Genomic DNA, 12176 nt, shown 5'->3' with positions numbered 1-12176 from the left:
GATATTGTCATGCTGCAGCAGTTCATTCTTTTTAGAGGTATCTCTTAATTAGCAATAGAATTCAGGACCTGGTATTCTGAGAGTTAGGCAATTGTGTCCAGGAAAAGTATGCCAATAATAACATAATTGATTGGCTGCAAAAAAAAAAAAAAAAAAAATCTTCCAAATGTCTTAGAAATCTGTATTCCGATGGTGCAAATAAACCCAGACAAAATGAAGTGGTCTTCGTGAATTGGAAGCCCTGATCTCTCCACTCTATATTTATTCCATTTTTATAACAGCTTTGGGTTTAATTTAATACATTATTATAGAAGAAAGGGTCCATTAAACAGCTACAGAAAAGTGAGAAATATGTTCCTTTTAAGTTTTTTTAAATGAAGCATTAAAAAGTAGAATACTTCTGAAATGATATTCAAATGATTTTTAATTACTACAAAGGCATTGAGATGTTAATACACTTTATATAAAAGGCAGGGATACTATTCCATCCTTCCTTTTCTGTCACTAATTTCAACCCTAAGAAAATTATTTCTTTTGATCCACTTTGATAGCATGTAATAAAAGAACAATAAAACATATGGCTCAATTACCACTGCTTCTCATCAAGCATGAATTAATGAATATCAAATTATTATTAATTGTTTTTTTCTGGCTTCTTCTCCATAGGACAACAATTATACGCTGCTGCATTTTGATAAGCGTTTTGTGTTTAACACTTTGTGGACCAGGCCCTAAGAGGAACAGATGCTTGGAATCATTATACAGAAGAATAATTCTTTAAATTTATCAACACTCGGAAAATACATGATGATCATTTATTCTCCCTAGTTGATGCAGTTTTTCACAACTACCTTAAGCTTCCCTAAAATTCCACCCTCCCCTCAGTGTTCTATGTGCCTTCCTTTGAGAAGCAGTTGCTATGTGCATATAAAATAGTTTATAAGTTCAATTTCTCAGTTTTAACACTAATACTCATTCCTCACATATGATTATTGAATTTTCAATTCCTCGAGAAAAAAGCTCTTTAAAACTGAAAGCTATAGCTCAAGCAGCTAAAGAATTAAATTAACTAGCATGGCATAGTCTATAATAAATTGTGATCTCTGTAATTGACAAAATCAATGTCAGTGAATGATATTTATAGACACTTCACAAAAAGATCCTGTGTAACTGGTAGTTCATTTTATTTTTATTTATAAGCTGTCTGTAATTGTAAAGTGCTATGTAATATGAGTAGATGTGATATGCCAAAGAGCATGTCTCTGTAATCTATAACCATTATTTCTCAGAAATTATTCATATACCCAGATTTTGAAATGCATGCAAAGAAAATTTAACAAGGTATAATATGTAAACTATACATGTCATGAGATTTTACCCATTACCCACAAATCCATGTTTTTTGTTTTTAAAATATTCTATAAAAATCATTTCTGTGGTAAATTGAAGGATAACATTAAATTGTTTAGATACCCTATTTAGTTCAATATACTTAACAGACACATATTCAAAGATACTTTCAAAGAGCAAGCAACACGTGTTTTAGAATCAGATAATCTGAGGAGCAGAAAGGGACCTTAGAAATAATTTTTTCTGGAAAGATCAAGTGATTCTCTGAGGTCCATACAGCTTTATATGAAACACCTTTCCGCCAAACTTTGTTTAAAAAAAAAATTCTATCAACATTTCTTTTGCATGTGAAAGATATACATGCATATCTTGCTTTTTTGACAGTTCATCAGGATGTCAATAATATCTGTAAATTCAAGTCTGTAGGGAAACAAAGATGACAAAAAGGGAAACTTGTCTACTATGGTCACCACGATGCACAGCTCACATACAGAGCAGAGACGGACCAAGTTAGTGTTGACAGAGCTCGCTGCCATGAGAAGCATCATCCCTTTGACATTGGTAACTGGAACCACTTGAATTTCTCATGGCTAACTCTAGCCAGATATTAGATGGTTTCCTTTATGTATATGACTTTATGGAAGGCAATCAGATTATTTATGCAATAGCAGAATTGTTAGTTGTATACAAGAGTCAATCTTCAGTGTGAAAGCTTTTCTAGATTACATATTCTTAAAATAAAATTTTAACATCCTGATAAATGCTTTTATCTTGATTTCCATGTGCCAGAATTATTGAATCCACTTTGCTGAAAAATTTAAAGAAAGTACCAGTTAGAAATACAACTTCAGCACAAAAATAAGCCTGTAACGAAAGTTTTTTAAATAGCCATTCATCAAGGGGGTAGTGGTGGATTAAACATTTTATTTTTTATTTCTGCTGCATTCATCACTCTGGCTTTTGGTCATATACCATGAACACAAAGTGCCAATGCCTGGCGCTCATATTTAGGAGATTCCTGAGAGTCATATCTTGACAACTGCTGTGTCCGATAAAATAGCAATGCCTATGGGGTGCACATAGTCAGGGAGGAAGGCACAAAGACTTCTGAGTCTTTTGATAGTCATATTTCCTAAACCATTTCGTGGACTTCTGGAAGACTGAAAGTTTTAGAGCTGCCACCATGCACATCAAGTCCCTTGATATAATATTGTATCATGATAAGGCTGCTGAATTAGGAAGAAAATGGAATATGGGAACTGGCTAGGGAAAGCAGAAAATAGAAGGCGAAGTATGAATATAATTAGGTTTGTTCTTGTAATTGGATCTGCAGCCTGATGGAACGTGGGTTTCTGAATATTTCTCAGAGCATTTTCCAGATGTAGCCTCCCAGTACCTCATTAATGTCACACATTTGTCGTTAAATTCCATATTTTGGATCCCATGTAAGAATCACACATTCTCCTCCTTCATTCACCATACCAATGAGGCATCAGAAAACTCACCTTCACATTGTGCTGTTGACCAGCTATCCAATATCATTCTGATTATTCTATCTACTTACCATTGAATTAAAAATAAAATACTGGCTATTAAAAACTGATCAAGTTTTGTAGCATTTTATTTTGCTAATTTAGTGTACATTGTGCATATCTTTTAAATCAACTTTTAAAGTTTTCATGCTGTTTAAAGAAAATGAATTAAAAACTCAAGTCCTTAGTGTTTTCTTCTCACACCATTTATGCCAATTAAAAGCCCAAATTATAGTAAAGTTGGTCTTAAACTCACAAAAAATACTTGATGCTATATTTAATATAGAAGTATATAGAACTAGCTCTAAACTTCCCATTTAAAAATAACTTTAAAAAGCAGTTAGTGGAATAATCAAATTAGGTACAAACGTATATTTCAGGACAAATATGAAAGGTCATTCACAGAAATGGACTTCAATTCACACAATTATTTGAGCAGAAAAGATCTATTTTTGTTCAGAAAAAAATAGAAAATTTTCCAAAATAAATCCTCTTTGCCTAGTTGTACTATGTCTGGTCTGATATCAGGAGACAATAATAAATGTTGGCTGATTTTATACCCTAAAATACTACCATAGTATAACTATCTTCAGCTAAAGTCTTAACTAAGTAGAATTGATAAAATACTTTTTACTTTATTGAAATCTTTCATTTCAACAATGTTAAGTGCACATTAATATTAGTAAAAGCAATCATTCCTTAAAGAGCTTAACACTTACCCATAACTTTAGAGTAGCAAGGCTCACAGTGTATTGTCTGTCTATAAATCCAAATACTGTCACCCGCTTGTAGGTTTTCCAAAGGCTGTTTGCATATTTCACACTAAGGAAAAAAACAATATGTAAAATTTACACACATTATATATGTAGACTCTTAACTGTAATAGGATAGAAAAGCCCTTTCAATTCATTCAGTACGATCCTTCATAGCAACACTCAGATTTGAAAGAGGACCCACAGGGAAAGTGGGAATGCCCTTGTTTATGATCCTACTGCTGAAATTTTCAAATAAATACTCACAACATCTCTCCACTCTGAAAATGTACATTTCAGGGTATATATACCACTGAAGTTTCTCCTGAACTCACAATAGAGTAGATAAAAATGTTCAAAAGTTGGTTATGCCAAAGATAAAATCACCACTCAATATCTCAAACAAAAACACAAGGCATACTTGTTTGCTTACTAAAAGTTTTGCTGTTCAGTTACAGTCTCATTGGACAAAACAACTTCTGATCTTACATAGGGTTTAGGGAACAGTTTGTTTTGTGTTGTGTTCATTATGGAGATAGAAAAGGGTTGACATCTGCCTTAGACCTGTGCTCATTGGAAACAAGTTCACCTGCCAACTGGCTGACTTTCAAGCAGGAGCCTGTCTCTGATTGTTGGCTTTCAGAGGCGAGTTCACTAAAGCAAATTGTCATTGATCAATTAGTCCAGGTAGTTCTATTATCATGGCTATAGAATAATATATCTTTTCCTATGAGTGTGGGGACATTTTTATTTTCAGTTAGTAGTATTTTATAACTAAATTGAAAATCGAAACAAATCATTTGAAATATAATAAATGGACATTATTGTTCTTTACTAAAAGTCATAATCAGGAGAACTCTTTATTTTAAAAAGTTTTCTGTATAATAGCTTTAAGCAAATAATAAATAAATAAACAAATAAATAAATAAAATAGCTTTTATTTTATGTGGAATTCTATATACTATGGCCTAAGATTGGATTCTTTTTCTCAAAATGAGACACCATATATCTGATTGCTATGTGTCACTGTCTGAAGCTAATTGAAGGAGAAGCAATCAGTTGTTAAAGTATTACATTTACTTGACTGAATTAGATAATTTGCATCAACCACAGAACGTCAGCACAAAAAGGACCCTTGGATTTAAGCAAATGATTCTCAAATTGGCTGCCCTTAGTTCTATCTAAGGAGTTTTGAAAAATACCAAAAGGAAGCATCTTTGAGATTTTTTATTTAATTGGGCTGGCCCCAACCATTCTGTTTTTCTCCTAATTTCCCCAGATGATTATGACATACAGCCAGCATTAAGAACCACTAGTCTAACCAGCTACCCCATTTTATAGATAAAGGAACTGAAGCCAAGCTAATTAGGTGATTGTCCAAAATTATAGCCATAGTTAGTGAAAGTTAGAACTCGAACTCAGGCCTTCAGGCTTCCAATTCAGTGCTCATCCGTTTACGTCAACAACCGTCACGTTGACCTACCCGATATTATTGTGAGAAGTAAAGGAAATGGCATATAGCCACAAGCTGAAGCATTGTACCACATAAGCTTTATTATTATTATACTAAGCCACAATTAGTTAGAATTAATCACGTTCTCAAAAGCAGACAGTTTCAACTATTGTGAGGTCTATCCATCCTGAATACATATACCATATAAAAAGCTGCTAACTTTCTTCTCAATAATTTCTTTTTCTTTCTGGAGTTCATTATTTTTTTATGTAATTCATCGTTCATTAAAATGTTGCAAAAACTTTTATAAAGAGAACAAGTGTTTATATTTTCACAGATTTAAATCTCCAGGGTAAGAGTAATAAATGTGTCAGTAATCAACTCTAAGCCTAAAGCCAAGATAGTAATTATAAACCTTTGAGGTTGAGGCTGCATAACTCCTAGAAATATTTAAGTAGTGCATTATTAATGTGGATGAGAACATTTCTGAAAGTTTTAACTTCATCGCATGTATTTCATTAAATAATTATTTTTATCCCAGTCATATGCAATGCTGTGTTTAATTAACTGCAATAAACATACCCTTACCTTGAAGCAAGTAGAATGGCAGCAAATTTGTAATTCATCTAAAATCATTTTAGTGTCTGTGCCCAGTGGTTGCCGGCAGTAAGTGCACATTTCTCTTTCGATGACAGACCTATAGAGACATAAGCAATTACAAGTAAATTCGTCATCATGCAAACGATGGATGTATTCCCCACAAAGACATGTGGAAATGATAGCTTAATTTTGTTGATACTTCAGGAAATTGTGTGAAAATCAAAGAAAGTTGGGGACTTACTTGTTCCAGCGATAGAATTGATTCTCCTAGATACCTCAAAATGATATCAAAGAATTAAGATGAAGACAAATCTCAAGTTATTAATTCATTAGCAATCAAGAGTGCAGCTGGGCAAGGCAAAGATGTTCACAGTTTCTTAATTGAACTAGGTCATGAGTACCCCTTGAAGCTAGAAGAGGGTTTTGAATTATTAATTTGCATATATTATAGAAAAATTATGCTGTAGATTAATATAAAATTTTAACTCTCAAAACATTCAATAGGACAAAAGTACAAATCCGTTCAAGAGTGTTTTGGTAAATTTGAGGCTCCAGGGTGCCTCAGTCAGTTAAGCGTCCGACTTCAGTTCAGGTCATGATCTTGCAGTTCGTGAGTTTGAGCCCCACATCAAGCTCTGTGATGACAGCTCATCTCAAAGCCTGGAGCCTGCTTCAGGTTCTATGTCTCCCTCTCTCTCTGTCCCTCCCCCACTCATCCTCTCTCTCTCTCTCAAATAAATAAATATAAAAAAAATTTTTAAATCATTTTCATAAATTCACAAGTGATGGGTCTGTAGGACCCCAGACTCTGGGGTCTAGAGTCCCCAAAATGTTCTCCTATGACAAGTCTCTTGGTGTCATTGTAACAATCAGAATATTGGTGTAGCTTTCATGACAAAATTTATATTCTCCAACAAGATATAACCCCACCACAAATTTGATGAGGAAAAGAGAGTATTGTTATTTACTTTGGAAAGAGAGTGTTCAGTAACAAATGAACCATAGATATGATCAGCAAGTCCAAAAGAGCTCAGGTCACACAGAACCTTAAGAAAGGCCAACAACTCTGTGATTTTTTTTTCCTTTTGGAAGGGACTAGGACTGTCTTAAATAGTACCTTGCAGAATTTACTAGTTTCAGGGAACTAGCAGTCAGGCCTGAAATTTTCAGAGTAGGGTACATAATAGAAGGGTAAAATAAAAATAGCCAATATTTATATAGTGCTAATATGCTTTATAATATATGCAGAGTGCTTTCCATGCATTTGGTTGTATAAACTCATTTCTTGCTCGCAACATTGCTGAGAAGCTGGTACTGTTATTTTTACATCCTTTTACAAAAGAAGAAACTGAGCACAGAAGGGTAATAAATTTGCTCTCATCATGCAGCCAGTTGAGTGGCAGTGGCAGGATTTGAATGAAGGCAGTGTGGCCCCAGAGTCCCTGTGTCACCTCTAGGCCTGCCCATGAGGACTATCAGGCTCACTGTGTGAAAGTGAACTAGTCGTGCCCAGGAGCCATGTTCCTATGATCAAGCCCAGGACTAGAAGCAGAGAGGAGGGAAAATGGGTGGAAGGAGGAGGTAAAAGAAGAAAGGGATTTAAGTAGATGAAATGTGTCTGGTTTTATACTCTCAGTCATTCTAAGAATTTCCTCGTCCTTATGCATATTAATAAATATTTTCCCCTTTCAACTAACTCTACAGCTAATTCCTTATATGTTCCTGGCAAATACTTCCCTATGGGGAAATTCATACATATGCATACACATACACATATATGCACACATACTTAAATTTCCCATGTAATATTGTAATCCTGTCAAGAGTAGAAAACAAGCACTCTCCAATCTTCTTCCATTCCCAGAGGCACTGAGGTAAGAGCTGGGAATATAAAGAGTAAGACAGTCTCCTTTTTTCCACGAGGGTAGCCAGGTGTGTGATTCAATAATCATAGCATATTATGGATACGTGGAGAGAGTTAGGAGAGCACGGCTAACGAAGCAACTATTCCCTGGGGTAGAGTCAGGAAAGCCGTTGTGGAAAAAGTGCCACATGAGTTAAAGCTTGAAGACAAAGGGGCTCTCAAGGTGAGTTGGGCGAGGTGTGGAGGGGCATAATGGGGGAATTTCAAGCAGGACAAACAGGACGTACCAAAGTGCTAGAGAAATAAAGTATCTGGAGTGATTAAACAGCCATCAATATTCGGTAGGAGCAGGTTCTAAAGGCCCATAAATAATTGTGCAAAGGAATTAGACTTTATCTTGTTAAGTGGGAAGCCACTTTCAATGGGATTGAAATGCTTAGATAAGAACTCTGGGGACATAGCTAATTTCACACAATAATCAACAGAAAAAAGTTGCTTGATGGGTTGGTCTTACAGAGAATTGACTTTTGCTCTGATGACTACGGAAAATTTCAAGGACCACTTTAATAACGGAACTGAAATTCTTCATATTAAGAGCAATACTTTTGTGAAGAATGTTTTCCTTCCTTAAGTTAACGATGATAATATCAGCCCAGGGAAGGCTCGGATGATAGTGTTGTCCTTATTAATATCATACTGTTGGGGCACCTGGGTGGCTCAGTCGGTTAAGCGACGGACTTTATTGACTAGCTCAGGTCATGATCTCATGGTTCACGAGTTTGAGCCCCATGTTGGGTTCCACGTTAACAGGGATTCTCTCTCTCACCCTCTTTGCCTCTCTCTCTCACACACAAAAGAAATAAAATAAACTTTAAAAAAAAGGATCATATTGTTAGCCAAAGACCTTCTCAAAGCATTATGAAAAAAAGCTGTTTTTATTTGTTTGCTTCTGGTTATTTAGGCAGCATTTGTAATTCTAATGCTTGTGTAGATGACTTTATTTTTCTAAGAAGTGTGCTTTAAAAGCAAGACACTCAGAAGATCACTAGTAATACAAGATCTTAAAAGAGTGACAGAAAGAGGATAGAATTTTGGTGCCTGGCCCACCCATGTTTTCCTTCGCAAATACAGCATTAGTTTATTTTTTTCAGAAAACATTTACTGAGTAGCCTTAGGTGCCAAACACTGCATTACAAGCTTAGGCTGTGCATAAAAATAAGATATGTCCTTACCCTCGATAAGTCATATTTCTAGCCTCTTCTATAAAGGAACATCACTAATAGAATGTTACACATTTGCGTTACAGCTGATTTCCAGTGGTTGAGTTGAAATGCTAATTATTTTAATTTTCTCCACTGGAAATCTGCAGGTCATACTCTCACGAGCATCATCTATGCACCCCACTGAACATTAAATGGTAAAAAAGGATTACCAGGGGCACCTGGGGGGCTCAGTCAGTTAAGCATCCAACTTCAGCTCAGGCCATGATCTCACGGTTCATGGGTTCGAGCCCCGCATCCAGCTCTGTGCTGGCACCTCGGAGCCTAGAGCCTGCTTTGGATTCTGTGTCTTCCTCTCTCTCTCCCCTCCCCTGCTCATGCTGTCTCTGTCTCTCTCTCTCTCTCTCTCTCAAAAAAAAAAGTAGACATTAAAAAAATTAAAAAAAAAAAAAAAGATCACCAACAGTGAAAGTCTGGGGTCAACATACTAGCACTAACTTGATAATCACTGCAACCCCTGTCCTCGGAACTGACTGTGGGCCCAGACTGGGTCGTAGCAGCATCTCTATGCAGCTGTTTGTAGGTGAGCTGGCTCTGGAAAACCACAAGGAGAAAGGGCTGAGGGCACAATCAAGTGATGCAATGAAGCCTAGACACTAAATATGTGGCATTACTGGGGACTCCTGGGAATCAGCAACAGCAGAGGGGCTGGTCTGGCAGGCAGCTGTAGGGCATGGAAAGCTGCTGGAATAAAGTACAGCAATCAAAAAGCAGAAAGAGCCAGGAAGCCTCGGAATGAATTCCTGGATGCAGAGGTTGTTGTACATTGTTCCATCCATACACACGTATAACAATCACTTAATTAGCATCTCTAAGTTCAATGGATGAGAATCATGTATTTCAGTATTATATATATAATAAAAATATATCAAATATGAATATAAAATATATACTACATGTAAAAGTATATATACACACACGTGTATATACATATACACTAAAATATATAAAATGTTATACATATAAGTATATACACCTATATATGCGAATATATGTATATATAAGTATGTATGTATATATATGCATACGTATATGTGTGTGTGTATATATATATATATATGTGTGTGTGTGTGTGTGTGTATATACTTTTAGATATGGAAATGTAGACCAACTCACCTATCTGAAGTTGAATAAACAGTTTGTATGTATTTTCCAGAGATATTCTCCTGATATCCATCCTTCAGTAATTTACTAGAAACAAACAAAATTGACATGTGAGGACTGAGCTATTTCCCTAGTGTTGATGTACACACCCATACACAGGTGACAAAGCACACACACCTCATGCAGCTTTGTCATTCTTCTCTATGATGTTACAAGTTAGGACCATGTACTAACCTCTTTCTTTTTTTTTTTTTTTTTAATGTGGAAAGTGCTGATGCACAAGCCACCTCCAGGTTGATATAAATTGACATATCTACTGAAGGAAATAGAGCGTAAGACAAGGAGCGCAGGAAAAAGCGTGAGCAGGAAAAGAAGTTATCATTTCTCATGAAATGCATACTTGCCCCTCCCTCATTCATTTGCTATAGGAAAGCCACATGTAATCTAACACAGAAAAGGAAATATGCAAAGCATGGGCCAGTGTAAGCACATAGAAACGTCAACATTCACAACATCAACATTCTCTGTGTAGAGACACAGAGACTCTTAAACTTTTAGAGAAAGCTGTAGAAATGTTTATTTTTACTTGAAAACATCCAAGAAAGAAGAGTCTAGAATGAAAGCAAAAAAGTGTAATTTTAAGTCCCCTTTGTTCTATTTTTCAGACTGCCCCAGTTTGTAAATGTCAGTCCTTCTGTAAGACAAATGAAACTTGCAATGCACTAACCAGCTGGCAGCTCATAATTGCTTCCCAACTACTTATGCTACCTGTGAGTATATTAGGGTTGGAAGCAATACATTCCTATTATTTCATAGGGTGAGTGGTAATTCCACAGACTTTACCTGGGATTTTTAAATAAGAAATCTTTCTCCCTCCAATTGTCTACAGGCAGACTATTGTCAGAAAGAGCACTGGGTGTTGTATGGAAACCAGTTTGACAATAAATTATATTTACTTTAAAAAAAGAATATAAAAAAGAAAAGAAATAGAGTATCTTCGGAATACATAACCCACAATGCTCAGTAAGAGTTTGCACACATTTGTGCGTGATACATATATTATTACTTCCATTTTCTTGATAAGGAAATTGAGACTTGAAGAAGTTAAGTAGATTTTGCCAAAACCACTTGGTTAGTAAATGACAGACTCCATCCCAAATCTGATGCTAGGGCCTCTACACTATCCTACACCGTCAGTGTGGAGTTTAGGGAGATTTAGATTCAGCAGAAAAATCAAACTTAAGCCTGCATTTTACAAAGTAAATTAGGTGTGGTTTTGAGAAACCTTTTTTGGTTTTTTGGAAAATTGTCCATTTTCTGACATGTACTGAATTTCCCAGAGCCCTTTCAGGAACCCCTCTCTAGAGATAGTCTCCCCTCTTTGAAATGGGCTCTGGTTAACACATATGTCACGTACATCACATTTGTAGTCCTAACCAGTATATTACTCCACAGGTAGGCTAATTCTTATTTTTATACTCCCTGAAAATCAAATAGGTTGTGAATTCATGATCTTGGTTGACATTCTTCTCAACATCCATCACTCCAAGTAGCAGATTTTTTTGGATATCCATTCTCTGTAATTTGGGCCAGAGTGTATCTACTAAAGGTAACACCCCTTATTTCAGATGAAAGGTAAACAGACAGATAGATTCGATTAGATAGAACCAGAATAGTGTATAGAACTATTTAATTAAAGTGTGACTCAAAATTAGCATGAGAGTATCTGAGTAACTTTGTGTAATTTTGCATTGTGTAATTTTGTAGACTTGTTATAATGTATAGTTATATATGATCATGTGAGAACTTTCACATGGTTATCCTATTATGTGTATACTTGTTATATTCAAGCATTTGGTTCATCCAATGACAATGGTTATTTGCCAACTACTTAATATTGGAAACATTATAAAGAATCATATACCTAGAACTCAATATACCCCTAAATGGTCTTCTATTTGAGAAAAGCAAACATACTCCAAAATAATAGCATCTCTCCTAACATAGATGATTTCAAAATTAGAGTAAATGTAGCAAAATATTTTAAATAAATTTCCAGTACCTGTTCTCCACATAGGTCCTTGTGTATACCACAGTATCCTTTGGTCCTGCATGCCTGGTTTCAGCATTGGAGCTGTAACACGAACCATTTACTTAATGTTTAAAGCTTATTTACAAGGATAATAAAAACAGCAAGGCTATTATCCAATTCAATGCAAAAAATAGTGTTTATATATTCCT

General features: G+C 35.4%; 1 protein-coding gene across 3 annotated transcripts in view; it reads right to left on the bottom strand.

Annotated features, from left to right (window-relative positions):
- Positions 1 to 406: 406 nt before the first annotated feature.
- The window catches only part of SCEL (sciellin), a 162702-nt gene continuing 150932 nt past the window's right edge, over positions 407 to 12176 (bottom strand). For all 3 annotated transcript variants that reach the window (XM_015543692.2, XM_042978710.1, XM_015543696.2), the window contains 5 exons: positions 11998 to 12069; positions 9948 to 10022; positions 5676 to 5784; positions 3602 to 3704; positions 407 to 2158 (listed from right to left, as the gene is read on the bottom strand). In XM_015543692.2, the coding sequence (XP_015399178.1) occupies positions 2142 to 2158; positions 3602 to 3704; positions 5676 to 5784; positions 9948 to 10022; positions 11998 to 12069 (376 nt within the window). In that variant the 3' untranslated portion in view covers positions 407 to 2141. The remainder of the gene's footprint in view (positions 2159 to 3601; positions 3705 to 5675; positions 5785 to 9947; positions 10023 to 11997; positions 12070 to 12176) is intronic.

Source organism: Panthera tigris, chromosome A1, assembly GCF_018350195.1.
Source record: "Panthera tigris isolate Pti1 chromosome A1, P.tigris_Pti1_mat1.1, whole genome shotgun sequence".
NCBI classification, from domain to species: domain Eukaryota; kingdom Metazoa; phylum Chordata; class Mammalia; order Carnivora; family Felidae; genus Panthera; species Panthera tigris.
This window is presented reverse-complemented; position numbering and strand designations above follow the sequence as displayed.